The 19,558-nt window shown below is 51.5% G+C and overlaps 1 protein-coding gene across 4 annotated transcripts in view; it reads right to left on the minus strand.

Moving 5' to 3' along the window:
• Positions 1-1,209: 1,209 nt before the first annotated feature.
• The window catches only part of RNF145 (ring finger protein 145), an 80,083-nt gene continuing 61,734 nt past the window's right edge, over positions 1,210-19,558 (minus strand). For all 4 annotated transcript variants that reach the window (XM_075900645.1, XM_075900643.1, XM_075900644.1 and 1 more), the window contains 6 exons: positions 16,998-17,173; positions 11,845-11,985; positions 9,946-10,128; positions 6,239-6,386; positions 5,033-5,389; positions 1,210-2,855 (listed from right to left, as the gene is read on the minus strand). In XM_075900645.1, the coding sequence (XP_075756760.1) occupies positions 2,412-2,855; positions 5,033-5,389; positions 6,239-6,386; positions 9,946-10,128; positions 11,845-11,985; positions 16,998-17,173 (1,449 nt within the window). In that variant the 3' untranslated portion in view covers positions 1,210-2,411. The remainder of the gene's footprint in view (positions 2,856-5,032; positions 5,390-6,238; positions 6,387-9,945; positions 10,129-11,844; positions 11,986-16,997; positions 17,174-19,558) is intronic.

A 19,558-nucleotide genomic window follows, 5' to 3' on the forward strand; every position in this document is an offset into this window, starting at 1 on the left:
AGCTCTCAGAGGGGGCGGAAATTCTTCACACGTCAGCCCTTGGAGCTGTGTGGGGCATCTGGCACAGGACTGACTGCCTGGGTTCTGTACATCATTCTGGCTGAGAACATGCCCTCTGAAGTGAGGTCGTTTGCATAACTGCTCAATGCCCTGTTAGGATCCTATGCAGGGCCCATCCCCAGCTGCTAAACCTCCCACAGTGGTTGTGGGGAGCATTAGCCTAACTAGGTGCACCACCCGCAACTGCAGAAACGTGGTGCTTGTTTGGGGAGAGGGCAGGCGATTGGGCAAAACAAGGATGGAGGAGAGTTTGAGCCCAATTTGCCACTGACACTAACCGATTAAGGAAACAAAAGGGATGAGAAAAGAAATCTGTGAAAGTTTCTCCCTATTTTCACTGAATTCAACTTATTATTAAGCCCCTGACGGAGTGGCAAGGACCGAAGCAGCACATGGCAAACTTTCCTGGGGCGCACCAAGGAGACATGGCAGCATATAACTATGGAAGACACTGAAGCAGGCTCTTGCTTGCTGCTATTTCCAGCTCTCAAGGGAGAGCCCAGGCTGAGGCAGCTGCTCGGGAGGCCGGCAGTCCACAACACGGCAAGCAGCTCGCTCGGTTTGGAGGCTGGGGGAAGAGAGCCCACAACCCACTCTTGAAATCACTCTGCTCAGGCCAGGCACTGGAGGCAACGACGGGGCTTAAGAACTACAGGTGGAATCTCCGCGGTCCGGCACCTTTGGGACCTGGCAGGTCTTGAGCAAGGGAATTTGCTGAACCAGGGGTGGTCCCCTGCCACCGGCTTCCCAGCCCCTCGTTGGCTCCGCTTCCAGCCCAGCTGGCCCCCCGTTGCTGTCAGCCCTGCCTGGCGCCTCGGCCCCGGAGCTCCTGGCTGTGCTGCCCAACCCCCTTTTAGCGGGGCTCCCCGCACTGACCGAGCCTCCTACCAAAGGGCTCCCCATGCGACCTGAGCCCTCTGCCCCCGAGCTCCTGGCCTCCTTGCCCCAGGAACATCCCTGGTCCCGCTGGACTAGCACAGATGCTGCTGGGCCGGAGCGTCTCGGTTTAGGGAGGTACGAGCTGTAGAATGGTCCGTGCCTGGATTGGGCAGTAACACATGGGAGGGATGGGAGGGAATACCAGCTCCGCCGCGCTCAGAGAGAAACACAAACTCATCCGGAACAGAGAACCAGCCACAGAACCAAATGTAAAAATCTTCAAATGTAATTTATTAAGACATTCAGCTATGTCTGTCAGTCTACATCCAAATTGACTACTCAAAATGAAATCATACCACATTAAAAATACCAATTCTGGAAAAAAACAAAAAACAAACACTTCCGAGCCAAGCCTATTGTATAAATAAGTGACTAGCTTCTTTTCATATCAAAATTCACATAAAAAATTTCCTTCCCCCGCCCTCCCCAAGTCCCTACTTCTATGTGAAGCCATGATGAATGTAAAAATTTAAAAGGGTGGACACATGCGTGGCCAAGCAATAAAGGTGCAAATTCTACGAACAGCTTTAAAAGGGGCATTTGCGGCATTTGATCGTACACGTTTCTGTACTCATTCCCAAAAGTGCAAATGTCGCCAGAGTTTAACACTGTTTTAATTCAGCTGTAAGAATTAAACGTTACACAGGATCAAACAGTATTGCAGGGCCTCTATCTGTGCCCTAAAACTCATCCCACTCCTTCCTGCACGCGGACGTGGAGGCCGAAGTGTTCACAAGAGCTTTAGTTTACGTCACACAGGCCCGCACTGTGCATAATATTAACAAAAGTTTCATATACATCAAAATATTGAAGACTCTGTCATAAAAGTCAAGAGTCACTGCAGATTACATGAATGCAAATGTAATTGCCCCACCAAAGATGCCCAAGCATACACAATGCATGAGAGCGCTTCCCTCCTCCGGTACAATCAATGCTGTTACATCTTTGATTTTGGCGTCAGAGCTGTACAAAATTTTGTCATTAATCATGGCTGTGCTCCAGTCGATGAAGAAAAAACGGGCCAAAGCATTGACATCTCTCACGGGTACCTGGGGACATCGCTGAGTTTGGTTCTCCCTCCCCGCCCCAAGCGCAAGCCAGTGGATCGGTCTTTCATACCTCACACCCCCTACTTCTTTCCCCCCCTTGGCCCACCCCCGAAAACAGGCTGTCCATTTCATCGGTTTCCAGCTTCTCCCTCCCTCGCAATGCCGAGGCAGCTTCGGAAGGCGTTGCTGTGGATCTCATTGGAATGGCCTCCACCAGGCGGCCCACAGATCAGCGGGGATATTAAATACATTTTGACCAGCATTAACGGCTAAACTGTGTCACCAGCGTGGAAGGGGAAGTTCTCTGCTGATTCAGGCACAGGTCTCTGACATGGGTCTGTTCCGACATCGTCTGCTGTCACTTCAAATCTGGACAGAAAGTCTCTGCTCCCGACTGCCACTCTCCTCCTGGACTCCAGTCGGTCTCTCTGCAATCACCTCCCCCCGGCTGGCCTCAGAAGGGCAAGAGTCACAATCCAAACTCGCAGACTCGTTCTTGGTGTCGTGAGCGTGCTCCTGGGCACCTGGCCCTTCAACGCCCTTCCCACTGTCACAAGGGCTCTCTCCTGGATCTCTCCCCTCCTGCTGTTCGACACCAAGAGGCTCAGCTGCTTCTCGGTGAACAGTATTTTGCGCTGCTCCGGGGTTGGGCTGTTGAGCTGGCTCTGGTCCCAGTCCCGGCGGCTGCGAGGGGTTTTTCAGTTGGCAGTGGCACAGAGGACACGTCTCCTGCACATAGAGCCATTTCTTAAGACAACCAGAATGAAAGAAGTGGCTGCAGGGGGTGATCACAGCCGATTTCATGTCCTGAAAGCAACAAAAACCAGGATATCACACAGCAGCCAAACACCCTGCCCTCCTACTCCAGCGGGCCTCCTGCACCCGGAAGTGGAAATGCTCAGGCATGCTGGGGAAGGACGTTCCTACAGACGCCGGCTGCCGTGTGACTGGCAGCAGGCACACAGAACCAGGAAGGCTGCGGGGGAAGAGTCGAAGAGCTCGGGTACCCCGCAGTCAGGAGGCTTCCTGACCCAACGAGTGCAAGCCCGCGGAAGTCAGCCTACGCCAGTTAAAAGCAGCCCCCCGGGATTGGTATGTACCCTCTTGTAGGGCGCGGGTTACCAAGGAATAGCCAGAAAGTCAAAGCCCAGGGAGACGGCACCAATATCCACTTGTAAGCACCATGGCGTGAGAGCAGCACAGTGTAAGTGAGGGGCTTAGACCTAAGCCTCAGAGTCAGCCCAAGGTGTAGGCACTGGAACTAGGCACACGGGGAGGTGCTGCAGCACCCCAGGCTCCTGGCCCAGAGCCCCGGGTCCCGAGTGCCCACCCCCCACCGGAGGCTCTGCAGCCAACCCCATTCCCAGGGACCCAGCTGCCACCCCACGCTCCGGGGGCTCTGCAACCGGGTACTGGCTGCGGCCCCACATGCCCAGGACTGCTGCTGGTTCCAGGCCTGCGGTTCCAGCGACTGGCTCTGCTGCTGGCGTCAGCTGGGAGGGAAGGGAGGGGTGTCAGCACCCCCACACCACGGGCCCAGGGATTGGGACTTCAATGCAAAGTCAGCGGCTGTTCTCAGTCACCACGTGAAGCCAACCCGAGCAGGCCAGTCTTACGGAAGCGGTAAGAGCAATCTCACCAGTACGAAGAAGGGGGTGGTTGGTCTACGCCTGCCACTACCTTGGCCCAAACTCACCGGGAAACATGAACGAATCTCCGACACTGTCACGTTACTCAATTTTGAGGGGAGCAGCCAGATGGCTGCTGCACCCATGGGGGGGTGTTGGCCCCGAAGTGTGTACAAAGGGGGCCATGGGAGGTGTCACATAAAAGCTTCTGTTCTACTGATTCTGTGTGTGGCTATTCGTGTACTGGTATAATGTCTGTGTGTGGAGTTAGAAACATGGACTCTGGAGGGATGCTGGAAAATTGTCTGTGGCTGAGCTCTGCCAATAGCTATGCTAATTAGCAAGGGGACAATGAATCTCTAGCTGCCAATACACACCTCAGGAATGGGACTGATACCTGCAAACCAACATGGCTAGGTCGTTGGACCATGTGACCTTCTCTGGCCAGGAAGATGCCAGGAGAGGTGTATAAGTGCCATGTGGCACCCTCCATTGTGTCTTCTGTTTTGCTCCTGATCCCAGATGCAGCCTTGTAGGGAACAACGAGCCGGGAAGAACCGTGGGCCCGTCCTGACATAGGATGTGCACCAGAGACTTTTAAGCCAGCAGTTTATAACATCTCTGCTAAGAGCCTGTATCGAGAGCTGGGGGATTCGATGCATGTGATGTATTCTCCTTAAACCTCACTCTCAGGCTTTTCTTTCTTTTAGTAATAAACCTTTAGATTGTAGATTCGAAAGGACTGGCCCAGCGTGATCTTGTGGGTAAGATCCAGAGGGTAAATTGATCAGAACTGTGGCTGGCTTCTTGGGACCAGAAGGACCTGTTTGGGGGAGGTGAGATTGGGGTCTATAACCCCTCATCTGTGTGTTAGGCCTGGGGCTAACTGGGGCACAGGGAGAGCTGGGGTGATTAGGGTGTCTGAGGGGTTTGCTCGTGAGGCTTCTGGCTGGCCAGATTGGCAGCTGAAGCGCTCTGTGGGACTAGTTTGTGGCCTATTTAGGAAAGTCTCCAGTCTGGGGCTGTAAGGAGCCCCGAGTTTTGAGCAATTTGCCCTGAGCGGATGCCCTCAGCTGTGCCCAGACCCGGCCCGGTCAGTCACACACTGGCTTAAGTCAAACCTGGAAATGGATTTTAAACCCGACACCACACAGGCTGCTCTGGCATCTTCCAATCCCTGCATTTCCATGTGGGCTTGCTCTAAGGCCCCAGGGGGATGGCCACCTCCAGTTCTGCACCAAGGTGGGGATGGAACCGCCAGCGTAACCGAAGCCACGGCACCTGTTCCACCGCCGGAGAGCAGGACTGCAGACTGCCCCCAGGTCTGTGCACCCGAGTCCCTCCCGAAAGGCACACCTGGTAGCAGATGGCGCAGATGTCGTTGTGCCGCTCCAGCTGCTCCTCTGTGGCGGTGGGCAGCGACTTGATCTTATTCACAGCATCCCTGCGGAGAAGGAAACTCTTCCACCCCAGCTGGGCCCGGAGCCACACGTTGTAGTAGGAGTGGATGAAGATGATCATGGAGCCCATCACAGTCCATTCTCCAAAGATGGTCTCCGAGACACCGTACGCCACCACGCAGAGCGCCACGAGGAACTCCAGCAGCCGGTAGGTGCCGTTCACGTAGTAAATTACATCGTCCATATTTTCCACTGGCTCTTTTCGGAACTCCTCCACCATAAACAGCACGTAAATGAAAAGCGTTCCGAGCACCTGAAACAGACCCACGTACAGTGTTAGCAGCCAGGCCCCGAGGGTAAGAGAGCTCTGAACACAACGGGCCTCCCAACACCCCCACCAGCCGATCGCTAACCGTCAAGCCGAAGGGAACCCGCCCGTCCTCAGCAAAGCACTACACTTGTGCTTAAGTACCGGCGGAAAGGTGCTTTGCAGAATCAAGGCTAGAGGCAGGGCTTGTCTACACGGCCTGGCAAACACGCACGGGAACACGCTTGGGAACAGCACGGCATCCGTGTGTATGTACTAGGGAACCTTTAGGTCATGCCCGAAGGGTCCACATGGGCCTGTTGGCATGGCACGTGCTGTGTACTTCAGAAATCCCCCTCCTCTAGTGCGCAGTGCCGTGTCCTGGAGACAAGCCCGTAGGGAGGGCGATAGACACAGCTACAGGCACGAGCAACTAGCTGCAAAAGAGCGAATGAAGAGGCAAGCTTCCAAGCGCTTTTAAATAGTGAATGAAAAAGGAAAGCGAGGGTCCACGCCGGCCTCCCTTCGCAGGACAGCGTGCATGTTTTGGACACCAGCTATCGCCACATCGCTGTCACGAAGTTCCCCAAAACGCTGCCATATGCGCGCAGCCTGGCAGCGCAGGACTGTAACTAGTAGGCCCTTGCCATCCTACACGTGGTTTAGAATAAATATTTCAGTCGCCTGTGTTCTCAGCCCAGCACTCGAGGGCTCTAGTCGCAGGCAGAGATAAATAAAACATTTTACTTCCCAGCTTCGCTGCTCAAATATTCCCCCCGCTACGGGGCTGGTTAGATCCCGTTACCTTTGGGAGACAAACAAGCCAACTGCCGCCATGAGGCCAGCGGGCCTTACCTGGAGGGAGGTGAGAATACTGCTCGAGATAATGATCAGCAGCCAGAAATCCATGTGGAAAAACTGACAAATCATGTAGGCCATGTACGCCGGGAACACCAGCAGGAAGAGGCACAGGCTGACAGCACGGAAATGCTTCCACAGGCTCCTGCCAGAACAAGGCAAGGGTTGCGATTCAGACAACGGGCATGCTCGGTCCGGCACCGCGGCGGGGGCCTCTGCTCAAGGGGTTTCCACTAAGAGCCCTGACGTACCTCGCGCAGAGCGAGTGGCAGCACAGACATGCCGATCCGGAGGGAAGCACGTGTGTTTCCAGCCCCGCGCCGTTCCTAGCACCAAGCGCGAAGGTGCATCCTCAGTGAGAGGGGGCAAAATAGTGAAAGCTCCAAGCAGGGCTGCTATGGGCAGGGGGGCTGGGAGGGGGAATTACCCTGGGGCCCAGAGATGCAAAGGGGCCCAGAGCTCCCAGCTGCCACAGTGGTGGTGGCGGCCAGAGCTCCAAGTCCCTTTGAATTGGCCAGAAGCGCCACTCCGTGTGGTTCTGAGGGCTGGGGGGGGGGGGGGGGGGGGGAGCAGGCAGAAGTCTGGGCACTGCTAAGGGTTGACCACCCTTGTCCCAGCCTCTCCCGGGGGTGTGGCCCCACCTCCCCCACATCTTGCCCCAGGGCTGCAGTGGCTGTCAGCCCCGCTGGCTACAAGTTACATAATAGGTATTGCCACAGCACATCAGGTCAGTGGTTCAACTAATTGTCTCCGTCTCTGACACCAGATGCTTCAGATGAAAATCCAGGAAAGCCTTTTAGAACCTCTGGAATAATCCGTGCTAGGCAATCATGCTCCGAAGCATAAAAGTTTGTTAGATTATTTTAAATGCTAATATATCTACATAAGTTCCCCCACGAAAATGTCTCATACGGTGAGTTTCACTGGACTCTTTCTTAGCCTTTATATTAAACTTGTGGAACTCACTGCCACATGACGACTGTGCACTGGGTAAGAGTATTTCCTTTTATCCATTTTGAATTGGTTTCCTTGCAGTACAAACGGATGCCACCTTGCTTTTATGAGAAGCAATGAAATGTATTTATTGGTATTTAATTAAGTTTCTTAAAATGACATCTATTCCAAAGCTCTAGTTATCTTAATGTAATTTATCATATGAGTACAATTAAGTTAAACCTCACCAGCACTGAACTAGGTTCCACAAAAACTCAGCTACAGAGTCCAGCAATTTATCTCCTTGGTGATCAAGAAAGCACATGGCTCTGCCTTCTCCAAAGACTCTCTCAAACATACACCCCAAAATCACCACGTTCAGTGAAAGGATTTTCTAGATCCTGGTCACGTCCCCTCTTACAAATCTCTTCCCTACACAGTCCTAATCTTTTCACTTGCATCCTCATTTGGAAATCTTTTCAATGCCTCTAATTATTCCTTGCTATACCACTCAGCATTTCTCACGGATGTATTTTTATACACATTTAGTGCCAGAAATAAGATGAACTGAAACTGACCAATGATAGCAGAAGGGAAGGAAGGAGAGAGGGGAACTACCCGAGTTTGCAACTAAGGGTTAGACGACAAAACAACAAAAAAGTCGAAGTTAACTGAAGTTTGTAACTATCTGTTAGTTATTTCTGGGCTGGGGCAGGTGGCTCTCTGCATCCCATTTGTTCCGAATGCCCTACAAATCCAGCTCTGGAGGTGGCAAACGCAGTTACAAATGTGCAGCTATCAGGGCTGTTTGAGAGAACCAGATAGTCATCTCTTGGCTCTCTACTCTTTCCTTTTGTTAGCATATTTACAGTTAACAGGCTGCAGAGAGACTGTGTTGACCACAAGCAACCTCTGAGCCAAACAGACTCACTGGATATAAATAAACCTCCTCTTTTATTTATAACGCTTTCAGGTTACATAAGGGGAAGAGACACATGCAACTAACATAGGAAACACAGATTCATGCCAGAACACCAAAGACAAACAAAGCTCCTCAAAGAAACAAGGCAACCAGAGAGAAGAGGAAAAAACTCAGCAGATCTAAACATCCACTCGAAACCCATGAGACTCCGTATTTCCTCTCCTCGGGAAATATCTCTGGCCAGACAGCTCCCATTGCAGGCCCATCACCTCTGCCCCAAAGTCTGGGGTTCCCGAGGTTAACCCCTGGGCCATAACAGCAAAAGCGCTGTTATCTGGCATTTAGTTAACTAGAAAGCTCAATTAGCTGGCATTTCTAAGGTCTCCCCATATAAATCTGCAGTGTTGTAGGCAGGACGGCTATACTGCCCGGACGCGATGTCATCCCACATTCCGCACTCCACTTTTATGCAAAGAGGCAGAAGAGAAGCAAGCGGATATCAGCCATTTATTCCAAAAAGCAGTTTCCGGGGAGTGCCAGAGTCATTCCTGATTCCGCCCAATTCCTCTCACTTTCTACATCCCCACTGGCAACGGAGGTCGCTCTCGGGGGGCCCTGAGGAACAACCTGGATGCACCTTCTGAATCCAAGATGAAATGATGTTCAGTCTAGTTCTCACGGTTGCTGTATGTTTAGTGAGCTGGCAGACGCCATGCACTGCCCGCAGGGACATGGAGCGTCACTAGGGACGGAAAAAACGTGCACAAACAGTAACCATTTCACCGATCAAAATTCTATCGGTTACACGGTTAAATGTTTTCACCGGAGAGGTAGGGGGAGGGAGGGAAGGGTCCCGGCCGTTGGCCCCACCCTGTGGGCTCTGCTGCTGGTGGGCTCCTAGCCCCTCTCTCGTGGTCTCTGCTGCCGGCCCTGAGCACCGGCTGCCCGCTCCTGGTCACAGGCTCTGGGCTCCCGACCCCACACTGCAGGTTCTGCCATGGCAGCACCCCAGCATGCGCGAGGTCCTGGCTGCCAACTCCTCCCTTGCTCGAGACCCTAGCAGAGTTTAACCGTTAACAGGAACAGATGAGCATCAGTGTATCCGTTAACCAGTTAACCTCGGACATCCCTAAGCGTCACAAGATAACTCACTGCCTAGAAAGGTGGAGACACCCAAGCGCTCCAAGAAACCAGCCCCTCTGTACTGCAGAGTTCCTCTGGACTGGGGAGCACCTGGGCACTGTATTTTGTACTTCATTCATTTTATTGTATTCCAATTCCTCAAAAATTCTCATTCCACCGGCAGAGTGCAACTCAGTGAGCCAAAGCGTGTGATTAACCCAGCATTCCCCCGAGATGCCGGTACCAGAGCTTTTACTGCGCTTAGCAGAAAAACTGACTGTTTCCGTGACATCCCCAATGAGTATCTGTTTAGCCAAGAGCAGGGCTCTCGATCCCGCAACAGAGGGTGACGACTTCCCAGTTGCTGCAGACCAGCGTGGTCCTGGATAGACCGTGTGACATGCTCATGGGTGATTCTCCACTAGGACCATGGGACCCAGGTCACTTTCCTGTAGAAGGAGGAACCATGTAGCAAAGCATCTCTGGGCTGGTGTGTGTGTATGAGAGACAGAAAAACTGTGAGGGGGAAGGGAGCAGGGAGGAGAGGAGGAGAAAGAACAAGGAACTAGGAAGGTCTGTGTACTCGTCTATATCACTATTTAGTCTTCGATAACATGGATTTCCACAACTTACCGCGAGGCAGCCCACAAGGCCACTAGGCCACAGATCAGCGTGCTCACCTCTACAGGACTTAAGTAGCTTTCAGTTTACAAAGTGCAGCTCTTACTTGTCCCGTGAAGCTCCTAGCGCCAAAACAATGGGATCGGCAATCTCCAGCATGGACTGAAGGATGGACGCTACCACAATGAAGAGAATAATACTGAGCAGGAATGCACGATGGACCACTTGGAGCTCGATTAAGCCAGTCTGCACCGCCAAGATCAGGAGAGTGACTCCTTCCGTCATCCCCCTTCGGGACGGCGTTTGGAGGAAGAGGGAAAATAAAATGCAGATGTGAATTATTTTGCTTCATCTGAAAGAACAGTCTAGCAATGACATCCCTATCAGGAGCCCTACCACACGGATCCATTTTGAAAGCCGCCAATTCAGCATCGGGGCTAAATCTAGAATACGGAGTCCCCTGAACGTCCCACTTTCACACCTTTGGTTTTGAAACCGAAAGTGATTTTCGTATTTCTAACACGCAGACACGGACAGCACCGTCCTGAAGCAGTCACAGCACAGCACGGACTATGCACGACTGCTTCCCCCCACCCTACAACACTCCTGCGCCGTTCCCGGGCAGGCTCACTGCAAGTCCCACTCACTGAGAACCCACAGGACAAAAGTCCCTCACTTCTGGCTTGAACCAGCGTTTGAACTCCAGGTAAAAGCTAACACGTTAACCCCTCCCTCCCCAATTTTACATCAGACAGTTGACACGCTCACAAGAGAAACGAGTTGCCTATATCCTTTGGCAGTTTTTCCACAGTAACCTGGGCAAATCTTCTACTCAAAAGTGGCTCGGATGTTGCATGTAGTACCATGGGGGGGAAATGAACCAGTAAGTTAAAGTAACTACAGGCAGTCCCCGGGTTACGTACAAGATAGGGACTGTAGGTTTGTTCTTAAGTTGAATCTGTATGTAAGTCGGAACTGGCATCCAGATTCAGCCGCTGAATCTGGACACCAGTTCTGACTTGTTCTTAAGTTGAATCTGTATGTAAGTCAGAACTGGTGTCCAGATTCAGCGGCTGAATCTGGATGCCAGTTCCGACTTACATACAGATTCAACTTAAGAACCCCAGGCATCCCCAAGTCAGCTGCTGCTGAAACTGACCAGCAGCTGATTCCAGGAAGCCCAGGGCAGAGCAACTCGGCCTCAGGCTTCCTGTAGTCAGCTGCTGGTCAGTTTCAGCAGCGGCTAACTTGGGGACGCCTGGGGTAGAGCAGCTCGGGTGCTGCTGGGTTGGTCCAGTAGCGCGGCCGCTCCTCGGCGCTACTGGACCAACCCAGCAGCACCCCAGCTGCTCTGCCCCAGGAGTCCTGATTCAGCCACTGCTGAAACTGATCAGCAGCGGCTGAATCAGGACTCCTGGGGCTGAGCAGCTGGGGTGCTGCCGGGTTGGTCCAGTAGCGCCAAGGAGCGGTGCTGCGGGACCAACCGGCAGCGCCCCACCTGCTCTACCACAGGCCCCGGGCTTTGCTCCACATCTCCCTGGTCTGCTGGGGGGGCACTAGCTGCGTCCCCCCCAGCAGACCAGGGAGACGCGGAGCAAAGCCGCGCAGGACCGGGCCGGACCTGCGGCCGCTTCCAGATCAGTTACAATCCCCGTTCGTAACTACGGATCCGACATAAGTCTGATCCGTGTAACTTGGGGACTACCTGTACATACACAGTTTGTTTTTCTAAACATCTGAACGTTCCTTCGGCCACTCCTCCCAATGAAGATGCTGCAAAGAACCTAAAATCCCAAGGAGCAACACTGCAAGGCTGCCATGCTAAGATTCATGGTCGACATGTCCATCGCAACCCTTTAAAGCAGTGTATTTGCACTAGTACGTAAGCTGCCTGTCAGAATTCCTATGCATTTTAAGGCGTTTAGCGTGAGTTAAAAATAATGTTCAAGTTTAACAAAAGTCAACCTCTGTTCTATGCAATTCTGAACGCGCTTCAGGCACTCACCTGTTCATGGCAGGGTCGTTCATGAACGCACGGTAGCCCTGCAAGTAAAACTTGCAGAGGGTCAAAACTCCCAACGCAACGAAGGAGACTGTGAACACCAATCCCAAGAGCGAGTATGGAGTGCTGCAACATTCTGCAATGCTAAGGGGGAAACAGTTTAATTAATAAAAAGAATTCTGGATTGGCTTAAACACAAGCAGCCCCTCAAATACAAGGATGTTCTTTTGCTGAGATAAAATTACATGAGAACAGACCACTACCTTCCCCTGTGATACCCAGTGTCAGAGTCACTGTTACACTGTCACAATCACACGGGTGTGTCCATCACCGCACAAGCAATCCCATGGGGTCCTCGGTTGCTTATTCAGATTGTGCTTTGAGAAAGCCCCACATGGTGGTGCTAGCTTGCTTTTTCTTGCCTGAAGAGCGCTGACTCTCAGGCATGGCAGTGTGAGGCTCTCAATTGCATTTCAATCCCATTACCCCAAGGAGAAGCAAAGTTACAGCAGATCAGTTTCACTGGTCAGGTCTTACCCACAGACACACTGCCAGGGTATTGAGCGGGAAGTTCCTATAAAGTGCTCATACAAGTGGCTATTACAAAGTTTTTCATAACTGTGGTCTGAAAAGCAGGGATGTTGGCGTGTAACGGGCCAACTGTTTAACCAATAAGCTGATGCTTATCGGTTAATGGTGCCGTTACGCTCAGCCAGAGCGAAGCCACCTCCCTGGGAGCGGAGCCTGCAGGGGCTGGCTGCCCGGCTTCCTGGGAGGCGGCTTCTCCCACTTGACGCTTTCAGGTGAACCCTCAGCTGTCTCAAGAGCAGGGTCCAGCCAAATTGGAGGCTCCCGAAGGAGTGGTTTCCGCTCACACCTCCTGGGGCAGGCTGAGTGCGGTCCCGGCTCGGTGCAGTCTCGGTGTTTCTGTGGAGTGCAGCAGCCTGTAAGGGGAGTCGCACTGCTCGAGACCCGCAGCCTGCAGTGCGTGAGGGCTGTCCGTCCCCCCACCTCTGATGGCAGCAGGGCTGGAAAGCGGGGGCGCAGAGCCGCTCTGTGCTCGCCTTCCCCTAAGGACAGGGACTCCTCAGCTAATCCACTCAGAGCCACATGCTGGCACCCTTGGTTATTAGAGCAAGGCTGGCTCCTTCAGGACATCAGTCTCTTCCCAGAGAAATCAGTCGGACGCCACACTGCAGCATCTAATACACTGCTGGAGCACGGGGAAGCAAACGGCTCCAACATGCGAAAGGCAAGGCAAGGCAAGGCAGCACTGGTCCTCTTCATCCATGTGTAACGTTTCCCCCGGCTCCAGGGAGGTAACGCCAACAAAGGCAGGGCATTTCCTCTTGGAGTGCCTATGTAATTAACATCTCATGTTTTATTACGGAGCATTCTGCTTAGGCTTCAGCAATCCAACATCAAGTTAAAATCGCTCTCCTCCGCTAGCGGATAGGGTCTGAAAGCCTTTGGTACCTGCTCACTAGAAGCTTCTTAACTTCCTGGATAGGCCTCTACCCATGAATGGCAGCTCTCTTCGAAAGAAACCCAAAGCCGAGAATTTGGAAGAGTTTCTCTCATCACAAAATCAAGGGCACAGTCCTGGTAACTCAGCCCCTCCCTATTCACTAGTGAGCAATACAATCCCTTTTGCGAGATGGCGTACATCGACGCAGAGAAAGCACAGCGTCTGGAACAGACCATCGGCTCCTCAGAGCGCTCAAATGCCCTCCAAAGCCCTCAGCGGGGAAGGGCCCAGCTGCAGCACACCAAAACAATAAGCATCAAGTGCAACGTGCAGAAGAGACAGATTTGTCTAACTGGTAGGAAAAGATTTATATCGGATGAGGCTGGCACAGTGATTCTCTAGCGACTCCTCAGTTCCCAGCATGTTGCTCTGGTGTGGCCAGAAACAGGAAAGACCTGGCCAGGAAAGGGGTCAGAAGTCTCTCTCAGATGAGCCTGGCCTGGTGTCTTCCCTCTCTGGACTGGCCACGTGCGATGTTCCGTATGGAAGGCCCCTACTTCGCAAGGTATTTTGTATTAACTCCTTATAGACTAACTGAAGTGTTGGAGCATAAACTTTCGTGGACAAAGACCCACTTCGTCAGATGCAAGTGGGTCTTTGCCCACGAAAGCTTATGCTCCAACACTTCAGTTAGTCTATAAGGTGCCACAGGACTCCTCACCGCTTTTGCAGATTCAGACTAACACGGCGACCCCTCTGATACTTGATTAACTCCAGGGTCCAGTTTCAAAGTTGCCAGGAATGACATTTAAGATGTCTGATCCAGCATAGCTGAGCCTCCTGGTAGGCGCCACAGAAAGAACTTTTAACCCTTCTGGCTAAGAATCTACCACCCTCCCTGGAGATGTTTAAATGGAGATCATTTACCATGCAAGGAAAGGAGCTTAAAACCCTCAAAGGACTGGAGAGCGTCCAGATTTATCTGTATGCCCCTAGGTGTGAGCTCGCAACTCTCAAAGGTTTCGATTCTTACCACGTTCAAAAGAAACACACCAAAGGCCGCGTGGTGATCTTGTTTGCGGTGTGTTTGTGGAAGCTCAGCATTGCTATTAATGCACTGTGGTTGCTCTTTCTTCAATTCTGGAGACGTACAGCTCTAGGAAGTAATTCATTACCACTAATACCGGGCATGTGGGCACAGACTGCTCTCTGACAAACCGTTTTTCTATTTACTAAGTAGACTGCACTACAGTGAAGTCTTCTGGCTGACCAGAAAAGCTGTTATTCATTTGTCTAGCAAATGATATTTTAACTTCCTCTCCTAAACAGGTTGTCAGAGATTACTCCTGGAGCTTTCTTTGGTTTCATTTTCTTACCACGGCAAAGCCTCTTTAGCCCACAAAACAAGGATATAAAAATCTCCTGGGCAGATAAAAAGATGATAGCAACCCCCAAAGCTCACCAGGAAGGATGCCTTAAGGAATCACATCCCCAAACCAGAGTGTTGCAACTGCGTCTACAGAAAAAGTCTAGCTAGTAACATTTTGGAGATGGCCTCTTGCTTAGCTCTGGGGAATTATGAAGATACAGATTTATTGTGCTACTTGGCAGGTAAGTTCTACCCGATGTAGGTGATTGATACATGTTCATACTCTTGTCCCTTAATTCTGGGGCACACGATTTCAGAACCCAACGTGAGAACTAGAAGCGGTTTAGCCTGCAGCAGGTAAACCTGTGTATTACTTGAAATCAGTTCAGTAACTGGAATAAGAGGGTTCGAGCCTGCAAAGACCAACTCTGAGACTTGCACGGAGAGTGTCAATCTGGCCTCAGAGCTTTGCTTGTAGCAACAGCCACAATATTTGCCAAATACATGAGGCGTGTCAGACAGTGAAAGTCCCCCTGCCTGTGCCAATAAACCTCTGCTCTCTGCTCATGGCCAGACGAGCATGCACACTACTAGAGCACAGGCTTCCGTATTCGGCACAGTGGGGAGCTCTGAGTGACTCAGCGATGTCAGAGCGACAGGGTCTTCGAGCCATTTTATCATCCCCAGATTCCTTCCTGCCCTGCTGTCAAGGGACTCTCACATCTCTGCCCCTAGCGTGAGCGTCACATTTTCCAGTTCTTCACAAGCAGCCAAAAAGCCCGTCTTCTACCCTGCAATTTCTTCAACTCCATCATATTCTGCTTTGTGCAAAATTAACACTTCCGTGAAACTGTAAAATAAAGTTGGGGGGCAACTGAAAATTCAAGATGTAATGCAGCATTATTGATTGTACGATGGCATGAGAGCCAGCGCCTGGAATTCCTCGGTATCAACGAGCTGAAGCACTGCGATGGACGCAGGGCCACATGGGAAAGGTGGGTGATGGAATGTTCTAGAGCCTTCATCCTGAGGCGTCAGACAGGTTATTCTACAGACAAAAACTCTGGAGATGAGGGGATGCTGGAAAGGTATTGACTTGCGTGGGTTAGAAGAAAGGGAGGGCGTCCTATGCTTTGTCCAGGCCTTGTAGAAGGATGCATGCCAAAAACATAAGGCAGGGAAGAGGTATGAAAAGTGCCCACACAGCACAGGCACTGAGAATGTCGGTGAAACGGCCAGTCAGAGTGTGGGTTGCTAATAGAGACACCCATCAGAACAAACCCAACAGTAACAAGTGGTCTGGGACCCTGAAATCTAGTTTCCAGAGGAATCTAACTGGGGAATAGTGTAATTTACTGGGATTTTTAGGATCACCATTAGAAAGAAAGCCGCAGTCTCTCTTTCCTGAGGAAAATACAGGAGGAGGGGGTTCCCTTTGTTTTATTTCTGATTCTGCTGATATCAGGATGGCTGGAATTCCCCATGCTTGTTGTTCATCGCTGAACCTCCATGTATGGTATGGGCTTGCTGCACTTCCTGTCACAGCTGGAAACCAAGCAATGAGGACACAACAGACACCCCGACTCTACAGCACAATCCTACAAACAAGTACCAGCGGAGGAAGCAGTTAACTAGCCTCAGTAGGTGACAGCTTTGGAAGCCCTGTGAAAACATCTCCCCTGGAGCTTTGAGTCTACAGTGCAGGGGTGACCAACCCCAACCCATTTAACAAAAGAGCCAAAACAGCAGCGGAGAGCCGCACCAGAATTCTCAAGCGAAAAAAAAAAGAGCTCTCTTCCCCCCCGAACACAATTGTTGAGCAAACAAAAACATTAAAAAAAATTAAAAAGGAGGCTGCCCCTTTAAGACAGCCGCCATCTTGGGTGCCATTTTTAAAACCCACAGCTCCGACCCAGTAAGCACAGGGAAGCCGGGGGCGAGCTGGCAGGAACAATTCGGGGGGGTCCACAGGAGCAGCTTCGCGAGCCGCACTTTTGGGGGGCAAGAGCCGCATGCAGCTCACGACCCACGGGTTGGCCATGGCTGCTACAATAGTTCGCCATCACTACGTTCTATTTGGTATTCACTGGGCGCTTTTCCACAACTCTGTTAATACCCTTCTGCACCGAGCTGCTGTGAAGCAAAAGGCTTAACTGGACTAAAATGCACGGTGGCTGTAAGATCCAAATAAATACTTACTGGGGACTAGAATAAATCAGCTGGTTTAAACTCCCCCATTTATAGGAGACAGTACCTTAGCTCAGGAATATAAACAATGCATGTACAGAAAACAGCATGTTATGGACACAAGTTAATTACCTTGTCAAGAAGAGGAAGAGAAGTCTCTCTCTGGAGGCAGGCTGATCTCGTGTGCTGAAGTAAGAGTAGATTTGAAGAGCAAATAAGACAAGCCAGAACACCATGAAGAGAACAGGGACCACCAGTTGGTTCCACAGAGACATCCCCAGTGCCAGGAGACCATACACCTCCACCACCTGACCAAGGCAAAGACAAGACTAGTTTGTTGTATTTGTTCACACCCTGCATGTTTGCAGAGATAACAGGGAAAAAAAACCCAAAACACGAGTCAGATTCATGTGGCACAAATGGGTCAGTTACGTGGATTTTGTGACTTTGTACCTCCTTGACCTTTTGTTGAAGGCAGGTGCTAAGTGTCTAGACACGGAGACTAAATACCCCCAAATGGGCACGTCTGGAGCAGGGCTGGCCAAGATGCTGTCAGCGGGCTGGATCCAGACTACCTAGCTCTCTGATCCAGCCCACGGCAGCTCCCGGCCCCAGCCCCGAACGCGTTGCCTGGGAGCTGCCAGGGAGGAGTGAGCCCTTTCAACTTCTGTTTTTAAAGGCCTTGTGCCTTCCCGGCCACTGCCAGGAAATGTGATCGGGACAGGGCCGGGAGCTGAGAGCCCTTTCAACTGTTTCCATTTAAAGGGCTTGTGCCTTCCCGGCCGCTGCCAGGAAATGTGATCGGGACAGGGCCGGGAGCTGTGAGCCCTTTCAACTGTTTCCATTTAAAGGGCTTGTGCCTTCCCGGCCGCTGCCAGGAAATGTGATCGGGACAGGGCCGGGAGCTGTGAGCCCTTTCAACTGTTTCCATTTAAAGGGCTTGTGCCTTCCCGGCCGCTGCCAGGAAATGTGATCGGGACAGGGCCGGGAGCTGAGAGCCCTTTCAACTGTTTCCATTTAAAGGGCTTGCGCCTTCCTGGCAGCGGCGAAGTGTGAGCTCTCTAAATAGCAGGAGTTGAAAGGGCTCACAGCTCCTGCCCCGCCGCTAATGCGTTGCTTGGGAGGCGCGTGCCCTTTTATCTCCTGCTATTTAAAGGACTGCCCCTTCCGCCCAAAGCCCTTCTGGGGCAGCCTACGACCACTCTGAACATTTTGCAAGTGGCTCCCCTTCAAACATTATTGCCCACCCCTGGTCTGGACAGTGACTCTTTGAAGTTTAAGCTGTTCCTTATACAATGTTAGTATTAGGTGACCAAAGCCGATAGACCCTGACTGCTGGCAAGAGGGGTGACCTGGACGTTAGGGGCGCTAAAGCCACGTGCCTCCACCACATACTGGCTAATAGGAAAGGCTGTACAGCAGACACGTTTTCTCAGTGCTACTAAATGGGACATTACTCCCAGGAGGTGTGGGGGGTTACGAGACAAACGATTTTCAGGGAGCTGGAACTTCAGGTTGGAAGGCTAATACCTTAAAGGTGACAGGTAAATTATTCATCCCTAACATTTCCACACGTGGCTTTATTTTACATCAAACGCCTGTTTCTCACACCCAAAACAAGACTCAAACAACGGCTATGGAGTAATTGCTAACAAGCATGCAGTTTAAGACAGAGAAACCAACTCATACTTTACAGCCGGTCCCCGACTTACGAGCAAGTTACGTACCAAACACTAGGTCGTAACTCGATCTGTTCGTAAGTCAGATTACATTCACTGACGTACGGCCACGCTGTTCGTAAGTGCGGATTCCATTCGTAACTCTGGTTCCGGCTGTATAGGAGGTTGGTTGTAAATATGAACAGTCGTAAGTCGATGCATTCGTAACTCGGGGACCAGCTGTACAAGCATATAGCCACTAGTATTCTACAGTGAAAGGCTGAGTAGGCAAAATAGACTTGCAGATCCCTGTCACCACTGGCAACCATATGTCGGTGAAGTCCTGGATAACGTGACTTCTATCCTAGCTGATTTAACAAGCAGCATATAAGTTTGGTGGCCAGGTGTAGCCCCCACTCCGACAGTGCAAAGGAGCTGCAATGACCCTGTGGCACAGGGCCACACTGCACAGAGGCAGGGTGCACCTATACTATCGAGCAGCGTGGGGGATTCTGAGAAGCTCTGAAGCCTTTAGGCAGCCCCTGAAGTTGCTCTAAAGTTAGACCAACCAACAGTCCAGAATCCAAGATGCATAAAGGTGACAAAAAGCTGCTTGTGCCTACCCGCCCACTGGGTTTAGTCTCCCGAGCTGGTGGGTTCAGAAGATTCAACTAAAAACCTCGGTGTTTTGATATCCCCTGCTCCCAAGTTTTCCCACTGGTATTACAAACTCCTGCCTGCAATATTACCGTTCCAGAGCCTCGGAAATAGCCGTGAGGTCATAGCTACTGGATTAAGGTATCACTGAAGTCAGCAACTACCCCCAAGCAATGGCAGGGGATGCCGAGTGAGTCATGTTAAAATCAGGTTTGGGCAAAATTCCAATCTGGTATAAGCAGATTCATCTGCCTTGACCTTCAATGGAGTTGCTTCTACTTACACCAGCTCTGAATTCGGGCTCGTTTTTTCCTCCTGACTTTAGTTTCATGAATAGGTTCTAGCTTTCAACAGCAGAAAGCGCCTTAAAAACAAACG

This window comes from Pelodiscus sinensis, chromosome 17 (assembly GCF_049634645.1).
Source record: "Pelodiscus sinensis isolate JC-2024 chromosome 17, ASM4963464v1, whole genome shotgun sequence".
NCBI classification, from domain to species: Eukaryota; Metazoa; Chordata; order Testudines; family Trionychidae; genus Pelodiscus; species Pelodiscus sinensis.